This window comes from Chiloscyllium punctatum, chromosome 1 (assembly GCF_047496795.1).
Source record: "Chiloscyllium punctatum isolate Juve2018m chromosome 1, sChiPun1.3, whole genome shotgun sequence".
Classification (NCBI taxonomy): domain Eukaryota; kingdom Metazoa; phylum Chordata; class Chondrichthyes; order Orectolobiformes; family Hemiscylliidae; genus Chiloscyllium; species Chiloscyllium punctatum.
In genome coordinates, this window is record NC_092739.1 from 90,830,347 (window position 1) to 90,848,540 (window position 18,194).

Consider the following 18,194-nt stretch of genomic DNA (forward strand, 5'->3'; position numbering starts at 1 on the left):
CAGTCAGTCGCCTGAGGCGGGAATTGAACCCAGGTCTCTGGTGCTGTGAGGCAGCATTGCTACGAGGAGTCAGTGATAGACCAGGTGAAGGTGAAATCGGGTGGTAATTGGAAGCAAAATTGACAAACATCTTCTGATTCAGGATGAGAAAGGGAAGTAGCACCAATAATGTCATAATACTGGAGAAAGATTTGTGGGTGGAGAATGGAGTAGGATGGGAAACAAGGAATGTTTCACATACCCCACAAAGAGACAGGTATAACTCGGACCCTTGCAAATACCCATGGCCACACCTCTGACCTGAAGGAAGTGAGAGGGGTTAAAAGAGAACTTGACCAGGGTGAGGATGAGCTTGGCCAAGCAGATGTGAGTGGTGGTCAATGGAGACAATTATGGCCTTTTTTCCAAGAAGTAGAGCTAGGGGAGTTGCCCTCATGGCACAAGTGGCAAACAGCCATATTGCTGCTGCCTTTCCAATTAGGGCAGGCAAACAATTAGACCTTCAGAAGGTAGAAGGCAGTGGACTATGACCTTGGAGGGTAAGGTTAGGAACAGCTGTGATGATAGGGCTGCTTGGCTCCTCATGTTAAGATCAACTACACAGAAGCTTATTTCTCTGCAGGAAACCTAAAAGCTGCATGAGACTATACAGGTTAGTTTGAAAAAAATATGAAAAATTGTAGATTCCAGTGGATCAATCCCTCATCAAACTTCTAATGGAGCTTAAAGAGCCATCAATTTTCAGCAAATTTCCCACTCCCTTCTAGGCTGACCATTTGAAAATTGAAAACTAAAACTACACAGGATGTCTGACAATACTGACACACTGAACCACAATTTTGAATTTCCAGTCAAACTAAATGCCAAGCCCAAGGGCCTTTGAATATCTAGATTTTGATATCTACTCGAAAAATTTATCAAAGAAAATTAGGAATAAATATGTACAGTTGCCATATTCAATGAGAGTTCTAAAAAAAGGGCAATTTTCCACAGCATTGCATGTCATTGAAATGACTTAGATATCTACATAAAACCAATATGTCACTGAGTAGTCACAGGTCCATCACATATAATAACAAAAAGGAAAACCAGTGAGAACAGCGGAATAATAAAAATGCAGTAAACTGGGATACACTTAATGCTGTATGAGATGGAGTTATAGAGTCACACAGCACAGAAACAGACCCTTTGGTCTAAGCTGACCAGGTATTGTAATTTAATCTAGAACCATCTGCCAACATTTGGCCCATATCCCCCTAAACCCTTCCTATTCATGTACCTATTCAAATGCCCTTTAAATGCTGTATAGTTGTAGAACCTGCTTCCAGTGTTAGTTGTTTGAGGCAGAGATTACATCAACACACACAACTGAATTGCTAAACTGACTTTAACACAATTAACAATTGTGGATGTTATTTGGATAATGCAAACTTTCTACTGAACCGTATAGCAATTTTGTATTAGCGATTTTACATTGCATGATTTTCTACAGTGCCAGGTTGCAGAGGAACACAGCTGTCACAGTATAGCACAGTATAGCAGAATGTCCTGCCGTTGGAAGAAGGTAACAGATACTGTAATCTTTAGACAAATGTAAACTATGTATTCATCTGGAGTGCAAATATCTTCATGGAGCAGGTGGCAGTGTAGGAGTAATGTCAGTTCGTTACTAATAGAGGCTAATGTTTGGGAATATGGTGAATGGTGAAATTAAAAGACAGTCTAATGGTGACTATCTGACCATTTTCAATCATCTTAAAAACCCATCTGATTCACAAATGACCTCGAGGGAAGGAAATATGCTAGTCTTAACTGCTCAGGCCTAGATGTGAGTCCAGACTGAGAGCAATGTGTTGATACATAACTTACCTCTAAAATTCCTGAAGGGTTTTTGCCTGAAACGTCGATTTCCCCGCTCCTCGGATGCTGCCTGACCTGTTGTGCTTTTCCAGCACCACTCTAATCTTACCTCTAAAATAGTCCAGGCAAGCTCTCAGTGCAGGTGGCACTTAGGAATAGATAGCAAATGTTGGCCTTGCCTGCATTGCCCACATCCCATACTAGAAAAAAACAAAACATATTTCTGTCTTTTATCTCATCATCAATTACAAGTGTTAGGTAATAGTCTACTATTGGACTGAAAAATACTGCAGTGATTTGCACTGTTTTCTGCAGCATGGCAGACCATGAGACTCACCAGCTCATCTTGAGGCATATTAGAAGTATATCCAGGTTGATACAATTCTGTCTTCGTGATAACATCATTAAGGGCATTTAAATGGTCATAAACATATGGATGATATTGGAATAGGGTAGATTAAATGTGTTTTATATTGGTTTCACAGGTCAGCGCAACATTGAGGACCGAAGGGCCTATAGATTAGACTAGATTCCCTACAGTGTGGAAACAGGCCCTTCGCCCATTAAGTCCACACCGACCCTCTGAAGAGTAACCTACCCAGACCCATTTCCCTCTGACTAATGCACCTAACACTATGGGCAATTTAGCACATCTTTGGCTTGTGGGAGGAAACCGGAACACCCGGAAGAAATCCACGCAGACAAGGGGAGAATGTGCAAACTCCACACAGACAGTCACCCAAGGTTGGAATCGAACCTGGGACCTTGGTGCTGTGAGGCAGCAGTGCTAACCACTGAGCCACCATGCTGCCTCATGAGCCACCGTGCTGCCCTGTGTACTGTGCTGTAATGTTCTGTAATACATATGTACATTCTTTGGTCAACATATCCTGCCATGTGCGTTCAACCAGAGATAGGGCCACTACTACTAGGAAACAATACCTCTCTATTCCAAGTAATTTCTGTCTTTTCCTTGAATTATTTCTTATTTCAGAACATCTATTTTTCTGATTGCTTATTGTTTCAATCTTCTTGGTTGTTAACGTTCAGAAAGAATGATAATGATCTAAATTATACACATTTTATTTAGTCATGGTTCCGTTTTCATTAGTAACAATAAACAAAAACAAAAAAGTCACAAGGACTTAATGTAAAAATTTATTTAATTAAAACAATGTAAAATGTGTTTGATTTATACAGTCAGTTCTATCTCTGGCATGCCTAAGAACATTGAACACAATTTTTAATATGCAGATATCATGCATTTTCTATTTATTAATAAAGTGTCAATAACTTTAATGTAATTGTACACATGGTTATAGATACATTTTGCATTTTAATATGCTGCACATTAGGTTTAATCTTTCTACTGAAATAAAATAAAAGGAAAATACAGCAAGGAATTGGGGACTGAATACATAGTACTGAGAGCGACATCTGATATATATTTACAAATTAAGTTCCTGTTTAGTTTATATGTGTGCATGTGAAACAAAATTACTTATGGTAACAGCTCTCAAAAATATAAAAATAGTCAATATAGAAGAACATCTGTATTCTAGAATTCAATTACTGACTTTCCTGATTACTTAGAAGAAACTTTGTGGAAAACATCTTGAAGGAGATTTCACAAAATCTGCCAACACCAATAGTTTCTAGTTTGTCATAAACCACTTCTTTATTTCTGGTATTCTGACTTTGGAAATGCCTAACTTGAGGAAGCTCCAATGGAATGCTTGTTTCTGGGTACTTGCTGTAAGTCACTGTGCAATGAAAATTAAATCACATGACATTGATATCAGCCAATGAAGATTATCTGCTGGCAGTTCCAAATAGCCACCATTTCAATATCATTGGTTAATATCAATGTAATCTCACATCATTTCCAGACTGACAAGTGCACTTGGAAAAGAATCCATTGCATCTGCCTTTAGTTTGTGCATGTTCTTATGAGCTGCTCTCATGTTAGCCCCACTACCCTCAAAATGAATATTAAGCTATTGTCATTGTGATCACACACCAATTCAAAATGCCAGTTAATTATTCCTATGTTGTGTACTTTGGCTTTGAACTACTGATATTACCATTAATTATTGTATTATCTAATGTTCATAAGTCATAAGAATTCATAAGAATTATTTGAATATTCCTGAAGAAAATACACTTTTTAAAAAAAAGTTCCCTCTTGCACTCATCAGGACAGTTGGCAAGAATACAATTCAAGGGAAAAAAATAATATTTATACAGCATGAGAGAAGATCAGTGGGCTAGTGAATTTGATTGGTAGAAACCTTGCAATGGAGAGTGCATACATTAATGTTGATTGAAAGTAAACTTTGTTTAAATTTTAAAAAGACAAATTGACTTTGACTGCCCTGAGAAATGAACCAGCAATCAGCTGTTGCCTATATTGGTGAGTTGATACAGTATAGTATATGTACATGCTTTTTCTGTCTGCAAAGAGTATGGACCTTATTTATTAATATATGTAGCTTCCAATACAATGTGCCAAATTCTGAGAAAAAAAATAAAAGAACTGTGGATGCTGGAAATGTGAAACAAAAACACTAATTGTTGGAAAATCTCAGCATGTCTGGCATCATCAGTGGAGAGAAATCAAAGTAAATGTTTTGGGTCCAGTGACCCTTGTTCAGAATCTGAAATGCCCAACCTGAGGCTGAACCTGAAGAAAGATTTGCTGGATAATCCTGAATATGTGAAGAATTACACTGACAACCAGTTCAGAATTGTCACTAAGGTTTGTAATGTGGCACATTTATGAGTACTAGAACCTACAAATATTAATACACAGGGGGCTGTTCCTGACAGACAGAAAGAGCCTGGAGACACACTGCCTGTTTCAACTCAACAAAATGGGGAAAGCTGGCTCATTTCTCAGATCAATTCCCTGACTAATCAAATTAAACTTGCCTTGTTTAACATTTAAACAATCTTGGAGTTAATTGTCAATCTGCATCAATGTGTGCGTTATCTGTGTTAACGCTCTACCAGAGTCCAGTTTTTAATTAATTCAAATATAGTATAACTATTGATTTGCCCCTTGAAATTGTAGTCTTTTAAAATGTCCTGCTAACTGCAAGACAAATCATGTTTTTATTCAACAATAATACAGTTTTTATTAGTAATCACTAACTAAATTTAATCAAAATATCAATTCAGTGCAGAAAAGGAATTGCTGTCCTTATTTTAATTTACTGTATCAATAGATCTTAAACTCATGATCATCTTTTGGTGTATATGTGCATGGGTTGCTGCAGAGGGTATCTGGTGTGTGTAACCTCCAGGAGTATCTGCTTGAATTCTATCAAAACCCAACTGGTGAAGTTAAACATTTTCACCAGTGTTTAATCTATGCTATTTGTATTACTTGCATCTTCATTTTGTGTTGAAACTACTCCATCTGTATGTATTTTTTAAAAACAAAGTTCGGAAACTTTCAAATTGGAACACAGGAAATGAAAGATAAAAATAAACAATGTCTATCTAGCCCGTGTTCTATTACCCTATTAATTTGTAGACATTTTCTAATCAACCTGTTCAGAGATGTTGTCACAATTGTCTGGAGCAGGTGGGTCTTGAACCCAGGCCTCCTAGCTAAGAGGAACATTACCACTACACCACGAGAGCCACCTCCTATTATTTATACATTGCAATGACAATAGAGCTTTGATTAATCATGGTAATCAATCTGTATCAATTAGTTTACATTATACCACAACAAAAAACTAGGAGAAACTTAGCAGCAAAAATGTTTGTCAACCATTGGTTTAAAGTCATCTGTTTATCCCAAACATTCCACACTCAGGTCAATTCGCAAATGACTCATGCATTGAAACCCAAAATATTATTTTGCAAAGAAATCATTTCAATTCGTGTTTGAATGCATCATTATTAATTGTTTCCATTGTATTTTTAGGGACCCTGTGACCAGTTACTGACTGAAACGATAGGGGCAGTTTACTCAGAGCTTCGAGGTAATTTGGAGGCAGACAGTATAGAAAATTAGAACAAAAAAAAGACTGCTCTGCTGATGTGTTCCTGCCTCTGGCAATTTGGAAACTTGTGTCAGCTGTGGGAAGGAAACCAAGAGCCATTTACTGAAAGTAATGTCTCCTTATGAGCCACACACAGGACTCCTTCAGTGTCAGCAGGCCAGCAACCCAGAGGAGATGAGAGCAACAGGAAATCATTGAGGCTTGAAACTACAGCCAACCAATCAATGTTTTAAAAGGAGAGAAACATCAGTGTTGAGGTCAACTTTAGAAAGAGATTTATCAATAAAAGAACAGGTGACATTGCTGCAACTAAAAAATGCTAAAGGGGAAAATATTGCTGAGTTTTCTGAGAGTAAAATCTGCCAAGTCAGGGAAGATAAGGATCCAAACAGAAACTGAAAATGCTGGAAATACACAGCGTCTCAGGCAGTATCGTAAAAGGGAAAAACAGGTAATCTTTCATATCCGTGATCTTTCATCAGAACTCAGGTTCTGCTTAAGAAACAGATCAAGATTGTCCATGTTATGGTGCACGATATTCAAAGTCAATCTTTAGAATGTGATTTAAGGAATGGTAAATGTCTAGGAAAAATTTGCAATCCTAGATGGATGTGAAACACAAAGAGTGGAATTTCAGTTGGAATCTACATGGAAGAAATTGAAACTTGGGACAATTACAATGAAGGGGGTGTGGTTGTGAAAGTGGATGTTTCTAGATCCCTGACTAAATACAGGAAAACAATGAAAATTAATACAGCAAGAGAGACAAATGGAAATCCCATTGGAAAGATGAGTAGAACTTCTTCAAGATAGGCACTCCTGAAAGAGAAATAGCAGTGTATTAAAACACTAATACAAAAATGAAATACTGTGGATACCGAAAATATTAAAATAAAACAGAAATGCTGGAAATATCAGCAGTTCCAACAGCATCCATGGAGATGAACATGAACTTAAAATTTCAGGTGATCTTTATTTAGGATTATCAACATCTGTTTAATTGTAACTTTGTATTGGGTAAGAACCTTTCTGTATTTGAGGTCCCACAATGAAATGGGAACCCCTTACACTGCAGTTAACTGAGGAAGAGGTTGACTGTGAGCCATTCGGCAGTCAGAGGTTGTAGCGACATTACTGGAAAAGGACCAGAAGCTGCAGCAAGTTCAGCAGCCACATGTAGCTCTGTGATGCTGAGGGTAAGACTGGCAGCCAGGAGAGTGAACAAAGACCCTAAAGACAGAGGGTGAGCATCCTGTCCTTCCTTGAGCACAGTATTTCTGAAGACTGCACCCATTGCAGAAGTTAGTCACAGATCTGTGCACCCTTTTGGAAAAGGACCTTTAAGCAGAATGAGAGGGTGAACACCCATTCCACATGGTGGTGAAAGTGGTGACTGTAGTGATGAATGTTATTGTGGCAGGATCATTCCACAATGACTGCTGACATCTATTGGATGCTATTCACAATTCATCACTCAGGGAACAGGTATTTTGAACGCAAAGGCAGTGGCTTTATCGTGTTCCAAATTAATGTGCAGGTTAGGCCCAAAGGATAGTCAGTTTAATCTCCAATTCAGGACTCCCTTGGCACCGGGCGTGACAGTCTGCAACCATATGGCCAACAACAGACTGCCAATCAAGCCAGTTGGAAGGGGTTTCACTCCCTAAATGCAACTGGTATGTAACTACCATGAAAGGGTCTATGATTTCATCCTTTTACGGCAGTGTCAGTGCTTCATTGTTCAGGATACGTGTCAGCGTCCGTTAATGGATTCTGTTGACCCAAGAAGAATCTGTTGAAGGCATGGCTGATGTCACCAATGTAGCACCTCACCACAGACCTCTATGAGTGATACAAGCATAGCTATTTGAAAACCAATACAATAACTGAGCATACCATTTGTTTGCTCAAAAGATAGTTGTGGTGCCTTGACTAGCATGTGGATACCCTCCAATTAGCACCTTAGCAAAACAGAATGAGTGAACCTGGTATTGTTGATGAGCGCTCTATCTTTGGAAGTGGGGAGCATGAAGATGATCAGCTGGCTGAGAAGATAATAGCACTGCTGGATCTGTGCCATTGAGCAACCTACCAGGGTAGCCTGAGTTGACTTCCTCATCTAGCTAAGATTCACCTAGGCAATTCCTAGACTGCTATCTTTTTAGATCCTTTAGGCAGTGGCTGTGGATGTTTACAAAGTGCATGACAACTTTAAGATCTTCTTGTTCAAAGCAATCCTAAGCTCCTCCTAATGTAACACTACGAACCACCACAATCATGCATTTCACTTCCAAGTCACTTTACCTAGTCAATGTGCATTTCACCAGTGTTGACACTTTCGTTACAATAAAAACATGTGACAGTCAAAGAAAATAATGCCATCAAGTGAACCCCATTGTGCAACTCAAACTTTCTGTCTTCTCTTCCACGTATCTCTACTGCAGCCATTGCTCTACTGGGTCTTTGCTCCAATGAATAAGATGACTATGCCGCACACCTTCTGGGTTCTGAAACAATGCGCACCTACACCTATGTAGGACAGCCTTAGTCAAAAGCAGATGTGTTTCCACAGAGTGGGGAAGAGGGGAATTGCCCTTCAAGTATAGTCTCTATTGTTATCATCATGCTCTCTCTCTACCTTTTCAGATCTATCTGCACTTCCCTTCTCACCAGAGGGTGCAGCACTTGGATGTGTTTCGATGCAAGCCTGAGCTATAACTGTAAACAGTGACCAATACTGCTCAAGGGTGAAGGTATATTGTGGCGATAATAGTTCTTTTGTTTCATTGACCTGTCACATGCAGCTTTCCATGAAGAAAACAACTTGATCAATGAAGTAATGAGTTCATATGTATAAATCATGCTGTACTCATGGAATGGACATCACTGTCTCCTAAGCCAGATTCCACACTCCCTCAGGGAACTCTTGGTAAATACCTATATCCTGTACTCTTCCAGCAGCAGCAGTTTTGTTGATGATACCTGAGGTTCAGCATCTGTGGAGCTGAAGCTGTCCTTATGCCTCTGATTGGGACTGCTCACAATTGTTACTGCCTCCCTCAGCTGTTGCTTGCAATGTGATATGCAGCTCATCTTGTGCTATCAACTATATTCAGAAAGTAGGTGAGTGTATCTGCACTGATGGAGGGTGTGCTTGACTCAACGGATGGCGCATTTTCACAGTGTGGTTCTTCCACTGAGATCTACAATACCTCCTCATGTCATTGCTGATGTGGCTTTGGCATTGTTGCTGCAGGAAACAGAACTAGTGAAATACTTATGAACCAGTGGTTTCACCCTATCTCACGGTCCTGTGCTTTAAATGTTCATTTACAAAGAAAAAGGCATCACCGAGGACAAGCTGAGTTGCAACAGCACGGCACATAAGTGAAGCTTTCATTTTCTCTCCCATCCATCTTCATTTCCACCTTACATCAGCCTGGGCTGCTACTACCTTGGCAATCTGTCACCCTCTCTTGCATCAATATCATGATGGTCAGGAAGCCTACCCAAAGCATGGTTTGACTCCTTTCCCACCTGTTAATTGCTTTCTTCTTTTGTAATGGGTCAAACAGGAGTGTTAAAAACATGATGTGTAAAAGTCACAAGAATTTCACATTTGGATAGGCAGTACAAGATCAGCATTTAAGTCTGCATGTATGTCCTATGTGCATGAATGCTTATCTGAAGGGATCAGGTGAGACATTCCTCTAAAATGCTGTCTTTTTGTGCAGAGACTTGCTAATGTAGTGGGAGAGTAAGTTATGACTGCCAGCCAATAATTGCAGATCAAAAGAGAGTATTGAAGGATTTCCTGCACTGTACCCAGGTGTCAGTGATCCCACCTTGGATGCTGACCTCTTCAATTAACTCCAATAAGGCCCCTCGGAAATGCTGTTACCCTCCTTCTGACTTTGCTCTGTCACTACTACGAGCTTCAGGAGGTTGTCACTGATTATTGTTGCAGCGGTTCCATGAATGGCATCCATCTTTTGATACATTTCTTGCTGAAAGAAACCTTCTTCCTTGTCTGGGTGCAGTGTTTGTGCGGGTTTTCAGCTGACTAGCAAGTATTCTGTACCTTTCATGTAATTGATTTGACATTCCACTCACCTTTCTCAATTGAATAGTGAAGGAAGAATGCAGGAGGACTGTTAACTGAATGTCTTCTAGAAGATTGGACCAAAGTGAACCCAGGTCTACATCCAAGTTCCTGATCCTATTGGCTGAAAAGGAAGCTATGTTGGGAAAATCCACCGCTCTGCAAGTTAGTTTCTTCCTATACAGGCTGTGTTCTCTAGTTCAACTCTTTTAGTGAATGAACTTTTTAATATAAAACAAAGAAGTCTGGATGCTGGAAATCTGAAACAAAAACGGGGGATTCTGAAAAAACTCAGCTGGAGAGAAAAACAGAGTTAACATTTTGAGTCCAGTGACACTTCTTCAGAATTTCTGTTTTTGTTTGTGAATGAACTTTTTATTGTCTATACAGTCCACTTAAAACCATCAATTATATCAGTCTTCAACCTTCTACTTTCCAATTAGAACATGCTTAAATTCCATAATCGCTCAACACTGGCCAATTCCTATATCTTCTCACTCATTTTCGTTTCCCACATATCTATTTTTTCAACATCTGTAATTTTAAAAAATATTTTGGCAATCAGAACTATAATTCAGGCAAAGATATCTACAATAGTAGGATTACTTCATTATTTACTCAATATTGATCATTTCTATATCTAATTTGATAAGAATGCTCTGATCTCTGCCATGCTCTGATCTCTGCCATGCTCCACGTTCTTCTTTTTATTTAAATAATAGATCCTTCCAAACATTTGTTGTCATGAAAAGCACTTGTATTTTTCCAGATATAATTTCATCTGCCACCTGTCTGTTCAATCCCCAAATACATTCACATTCCTCCGGTCACTTAACCAAACAATCATGAGGGCTACTAAATATCTTGCAATTTTTCATCCACTGAAGGGTGACAGTGGGCAACAGAGGTTCTATTGCACTGATTATTTGGAAGACTAAATGGAATAAGTTAGGAGACATGGCTTGAGTGAACAATGCATTTGTAACTATGTTTCCCTGTGAACAGCTGTCTTTTTTTTCACTTTTGCAGATTTAGCCTACAGGCTTTTTGCTTCAGGATGGGATTAAAACAACATTTTTTGCCATTTCATTCCAATTAGGCTGTGATGTTTCATTTATTAATTCACATGTTCACATCAAGCTATAAGAGGAGCATGTATTTAATATACATCCCTTTATTATTTACAAAAAAATAATCTTTTAAAAGTTTAGCTTGTGAAAGTCAGTTTAAAATATATTTCAAGCATAACACTGCTGTGGAATCCATGGGTACATGGGCACCAATTTTCAAAAAAATTCTTCAGAGAAAAATAAAACTACAAAAATTGGCCATCCTGTACAGCAAAAATAAAACTGATATTTACAATAAACAGTGGGAAGGAGGGGGAAAATATCTTCTTGCCAACACATTTATTCCAAAGAACTTAATACCCACAATGACATTTCCTCTCAGTCTCGTGTTAGTTATCCTTTAACTTGATACAAGGCAGCAAAGTCCAAAGAATCTTCGTTTCCTCCTTCTCACTAGTGGATATGGAGTCAGATTGAGGAGGCTGCTCTCATCTGTCCAGGGAAAAGAGAACTGGTCTTTCAATCTAGTCATTATTACTATTCACAGATATTAATTCTGTAAAACAAAATACTCAGTTTATTTTTAATTCACTGCCATAGTTCCCATCCATTATTAGTTTATTTGTGCTTGCAGATGAGAATGCTGAAAAGCAAACAGCTTCCACCGCACACCCCAGCAAACTGAGAACTGTTCTCAACAAGCACCAGGAAGAGATCACAACCATTCCATATAATTCCGTCAGGAATACACAATGTATTAATCAGTTCATATAAAGATTGCTGTAATTAAAGCAATTGGAAACAAAATACATAGAATTAATTCACCTTAACATGGACTACAGAGAAATACAATTAACTGAAATATGACAACAATGTGACACATTTATAAAGCACCTTTAATAGAATGATGTTTTAATTGCTTCCCATGAAAGTGTATATAAAGCAGATGCAAAGGAGTTTGTGATTGCATCAACACTGTCAAAGCATTCCAAAAAAAAAACCTTTTGAAGATAAATTGGTTCCACTATTTGCAGATGGGAGAAAATACAAAGACATTGTAGACTGACAACAACACTTGCAAACATTGGATGCAGAGGCAGAATTGACTCTGTGGCAAGGATACAAGAAACACATAAGCTGTGCAGCAAGTATGACTGCTGTACTCATCACAAATGCATGTGGTAAAAAAAGGATACTGGATCTGCCATGCAGTGCAGCCAGAATCTACAGGAGACAATAAACAGAAGACAGATGCAGAAATATGGCAACAGCTGCAAGAGATGTGCCAGAGACCTTCATAAGTTGATACACAACATTCAAGACAGATCTGAGTCAAGAGTCAGTGTGGAACAATTTCCAAACCAGAGAAAGAAAGGTTTTCCATTCTGTGAATGTAGCACATTGTATAGATAAAGTCAATCAACTAAAAGCTTTTGCCACAGTCAACATCATTTGTGCAAAGAAAGCTGGAAAATGCACACTCAAAGCCACGACTAACATGGGAGCTAGCGTAAATATCTAAGCAGTCTGAATTCTGAAGAAAATCTACCAGTCATTAGCGCTCAACTGCTAAATTAACTTACAGGGATGAGCTCAGGATTTTGTGAGCTGTTATCTTCACAGGAAAAATTTGCTTATGCCCAATGTTCTTCACCAGGACATATTGTTGCAAATACAGCAAGAACAAATGGATATAGAACATAACAGTGCAGTATACGCTCTTCGACCCTTGATGTTATGCCAACCTGTGGAATTAATGATGCTCATCTAACCTACATATTTATGATAATGGAATAGTGTATGTCCAATGCCCATATTAATGCCCTTAATATAGGAGAGTCTACTACTGTTGCAGGCAGGCCGTTCCACGCCCCTACAATTCTCTGACTAAATAAACCAACCCGATATCTGTCCTGAATCTATCACCCCTCAACTTAAAGCTATGTCCCCTCGTGTTCGCCTTCACCGTCCGAGGTAAAAGGCTCTCACTGTCCACCCTATCTAACCCTCTGATTATCTTATATGTCTCGATTAAGTCACCTCTCAAACTTATTCTTTCCAACAAAAACAGCCTCAGTTCCCTCAGCCTTTCCTCATAAGACCTTCCTTCCATACCACGCAACATCCTAGTAAATCTCCTCTGCACCCTTTCCAAAGCTTCCACATCCTTCCTATAATGCGGTAACCAGAACTGCATGCAACACTCCAGGTATGGCCTTATGAGTGTCTTGTACAGCTGAATCATGACCTCATGGCTCTGAAACACAATCCCCCTACCAATAAACACCAACATACCATATGCCTTCTTAACAACCCCTGTCAACTGGAGTGGCAACTTTCAGGGATTTATGCACTAGGACACCGAGATCTCTGTGCACTGACACTGCCAAGAATTTTACCATTAGCCCAGTACTCTGCATTCCTGTTACTTCTTCCGAAGTGAACTACCTCACACTTTTCCACACTAAACTCCATTTGCTACTTCTCAGCCCAGCTCTGCATCATATCTATGTCTCTCTGTAACCCCAACATCCTTCCGTGCTATCCACAACTCTGCCTACCATAGTGTCATCTGCAAATTTACTAACTCATCCTTCTATGCCCATATCCAGATCATTTATCAAAGTGACAAGCAGCGGTGGCCCCAAAATAGATTGTCGTAGCACACCACTGGTAACTGAGCTCCAGGATGAACATTTCCCATTAACCATCACCCTTTGTCTTCTTTCAGCTTGCCAATTTCTGATCCAAACCGGTAAGTCACCTTCAATCCCGAAACTCCACATTTTGTGCAAGAGCCTACCGAGTGGAACCTTATCAAATGCCTTACTGAAGTCTACATACAGCATATCAACCGCCTTACCTTCATCCACCTGTTTTGTCACCTTCTAGAAAAACTCAATAGGGTTAGTGAGGCAGAGCCTACCCTTCGCAAAACTGTGTTGACTACCCCAAATCAAATTATTTCTCTCCAAATGATTATAAATCCTATCTCTTTTCAAATTTTCCAACACCCTACCCACAACCAAAGTACGGCTCACTGGCCTATAATTACTAGGGTTGTCCTGACTCCCCTTCTTAAACAAGGGAACAATATTTGCTATCCTTCAGTCTCTGGCACTACTCCTGTCGACAATGATGACAAAGATCAAAGCCATAGGTTCAGAAATCTCTTCCCTCGCTTCCCAGAGAATCTGAGGATCAATCCCATCCAGCCCCGGCAGCTTGAATATTTTCAGATCTTCCAAAATTGCTAATATCTCCTCTTTGTCAACCTCAATCCCATCCAATCTTGTGGCCAGTATCTCCATATTCTCACTAACATTGCCCTTTTCGAATGTGAATACTGACAAGAAGTATTCCTTAAGCACTTCCCCTATGTCATCAAATTCCACACACAACTTTCCACTACTATCTTTGATTGGCCCTAATCTTACTCTAGTCATTCTTTTATTCCTGATATATCTAAAGAAGACCTTAGGGTTTTCCTTGATCCTATCTGTCTACAACTTTTCATGTCCCCTTCTCTTCTTAGCCCTGTCTTTAGATCTTTTCTGGCTAACTTATAATTATCAAGCCCTCAACTGAGCCTTCACACCTCATCCTCACATCAGCCTTCTTCTTCCTCTTGACAAAAGCTTCAACTTCTTTAGTAAACCTCTCCCTCCCTCTCTCGACAGCTACATCCCTGCCTGATAGGTATGTACTTATCAAGGACCCACAGTAGCTGTTCCTTGAATAAGCTCCACATTTCAAGAGTGTCCATTCCCTGCAGTTTCCTTCCCCATCCTATACATCCTACGTCTTGCCTAATCGTATCATAATTGCCTTTCCCCAGTTATACCTCTTTCCTTGTGGTATATATCTATCCCTGCCCATTGCTGTTGTAAACATAACTGAATTACAATCACAATCGCCAAGGTGCTCACCTGCCTCCAAATCTAACTCCTGGATGGGTTCATTCCCTAGTACCAAATCAAATATGGCATCGCCCCTTGTTGGCCTGTCCACATACTGTGTGAAAGTGAGGGCTGCAGATGATGGAGATTAGAGTCAAGAGTGTGGTGCTGGAAAAGCACAGCAGGTCAGGCAGTATCTGAGGAGCAGGAAAATCGATGTTTTGGGAAAAAGTCCTTCATCAGTGATGTCAGAACACACTCCTCCTGCACACATTGAACAAAAACTGACCCATCAAAACTACTTGAACTCAAGTATTCCCAGTCAATATTGGGGAAGGTAAAGTCCTCCATAACAACTACCCCGTTACTCTCGCTCCTATCAATCATCTTTGCTATTCTTTCCTCTACATCCATGGAACAATTCGGAGGCCTATAGAAAACTCCCAACAAGGTGACCTTCCTTTCCTGTTTCTAACCTCAGCCCAAACTACCTCAGTGGATGAGTTCTCAAACGTTCTCTAGCTGTTATAATACTACCCTTGATTAACAATGGCACACCCTGCCTCTTTTACCACCTTCTGTGTTCTTGCTGAAACATCTAAATCCTGGAATCTGCAATAACCATTCCTGGCCCTCCTCCAGCCATGTCTCTGAAATGGCCACAACATCGAAATCCCAGATACCAACACTTGCTGCAAGTTCATCCACTTTATTCCGGATGCTCCTGGCATTGAAGTACACACATTTCAAACCAACATCCTGATTGCTGGTACCCTCTAGTGACCTTGTAAACCTATCCCTCACTACCCTCAACCTCCTGTACACTGGCACTACAAATCAATTTCCCATCCCCCTGCTGTATTAGTTTAAAACCTCCTGAAGAGCACTGGCAAACACCCCCCCCCCCCCCCCCCCCCCCGGATATTGGTATCCCTCTGGTTCAGGTGAAGACCATCCTGTTTGTAGACCATAGAGCAGATGAGATGACTAACACATGATATGGTCTATTGGCCAGAGGTTAATTGTGATTTTGAAAAGTTAGTGAGGATGTGAGAAGCCTGCCAGAGCCAGAAGACACAGGAACATACAGTATCTCCAAACCCATACAAGATACGGTCAGTATCTTAGTCCAAAATCACTACTGATATATCTACCAAGAATGCAGATTACTTCATCTTAGCCACTGACTATTTCTCCAAATTGTCAGTTTGGTGAAGACCACTTCAAGCATGACTATGGCAGATGCAGTGAATGCCATATTCTGTCAGTTTAGGTCACCTGAAGAAATCATACCTTTCAATGGGCCACACTGCAGCACAGACCTTTTAGGGATAAGTGTGCCAAATGGATGTAACTATGTGAATTCCTCACCAAAAAGTCACGCACTCCACAATGGGAAAATGGTTACCGCAAAGGTTTAAAACATGCACTGTGAATACAGGTCTAATGACGTCACAACATCGAATAAGCATCACTGAAGGTGGAACAGAATCCAGCGAAAGGAAGCATACAAATGCCAAATGAATACAGTGAACAGAAAAGGACACACACAGACGATGAACTGTGTGATGCAACAACAGGATACCAATCAACATACTGATAGCATGAATATAGACTAAGAATAGCCAAAGATGTCATAGAGTCATAGAGATGTACAGCACGGAAACAGACTCTTCGGTCCACTCATCTATGCCGACCAGATATCCCAACCCAATCTAGTCCCACCTACCAGCACCCGGCCCATATCCCTCCAAATCCTTCCTATTCAGATACCCATCCAGATGCCTTTTAAATGTTGCAATCACCTAGCCTCCACCACTTCCTTTAGCAGCTCATTCCATACACGTGAAAAAGTTGCCCCTTAGGTCTCTTTTATATCTTTCCCCTCTCACCATAAACCCATGCCCTCTAATTCTGGACTCCCCCACGCCAGAGAAGAGACTTTGACTATTTATCCTATTCATGTCCCTCATGATTTTATAAACCTCATCCTCAGATGCTCCAGGGAAAACAGCCCCAGCTTATTCAACCTCTCCCTATAGCTCCCTATCCTTGTAAATCTTTTCTGAACCCTTTCAAGTTTCACAACATCCTTCCGAATCCACACTTTCAGAAGATTACACAACAACAAGATCTGGAAGAGTTTTCAAAATGTTGAAATGATAAATGGACTCTTACAATATTATGAAGAGAGTTAGATGTGGCATCATCAGTGTAAAGCAATTCTCTGATGAACTGGTTTCATTATTGTCTCAGATGGAAGGGCTGAACAGGTATCTGTCAGTTCTGATGTATAAATAGACACTCTATAGATGAGCTGAAAGTGTGGCACTGGAAAAGCACAGCAGGTCAGGCGACATCCAAGGAGGCCTGACTTGCTTTTCCAATGCTACACTTTTTGACTCTGACTCCCCAGCAACAGCAGTCCTTATTTTCTCCTACTCTTTGCAGAAGACTTGAAGATAAATGAAAATAGCAAATAGAAATATGTGGCAAAACATGCCACATCAAAACACAACCCTACAACACATCTCAAAGGGCTCCAATGTTGCCTCATCACAGATGACCTTACACATCATGTTGTTCTGGAAAGATAAGATCACATTGAGAAATTGAGGGGAGACTGGAATCTATGAAAGGCCAAAAGGATTGAAGGTGTCCATATGTACGAATCACAAGGCTAGGGCACCAGGATAGAAAGCATAATCAGAAAAGATAATGCAATTTTGGGTTTTATCTCAGAGAAACAGAATTCAGTTAGTCTGCTACCTTTCTGCTTCTGCATAGTAGGGAATGTAGGTTAGAAAGTGTAGTCCAAGAAGTTTTGGTGAGTTACTGCACGTACATCTTATGGATGGTATATCTGAGGACATCAGTGGTGGAAAGAAGTGAATGTTTAAGGCAGTGCATGTGCTTTTAATGAAATGAGCTGCTTTGTTCTGAATGGGTAAGGTTTCTTAAATGTTGTTCAGGCTGCAGACACCCAGACAAATGAAGAGCATTCCATCACACTAATAACATCTTGCTGTATCACTCTAGCATCCCTCACCATTGCTCCAAACAGGCCCTGGCTAAAAATCAAGACCTTCAAATTTTCAGGGCTGCATGAGTATACAGCATTCTCGGAGATGGCTTATCATTTGGATATCTCTCCACAGTCATGGTCAACAGAATTAGTTTGTCTGCATCTTCAAGTGCACTGCAGTGGCCAACTCCTGTCCTGAGGTGACTGACGCACAGCCATGTT

General features: G+C 40.0%; 1 protein-coding gene across 1 annotated transcript in view; it reads right to left on the bottom strand.

Annotated features, from left to right (window-relative positions):
- Positions 1 to 3,026: 3,026 nt before the first annotated feature.
- The window catches only part of rgs7bpa (regulator of G protein signaling 7 binding protein a), a 106,187-nt gene continuing 91,019 nt past the window's right edge, over positions 3,027 to 18,194 (bottom strand). The window contains exon 6 of the mRNA XM_072570862.1: positions 3,027 to 11,540. Within this exon, the coding sequence (XP_072426963.1) occupies positions 11,449 to 11,540 (92 nt within the window). The 3' untranslated portion in view covers positions 3,027 to 11,448. The remainder of the gene's footprint in view (positions 11,541 to 18,194) is intronic.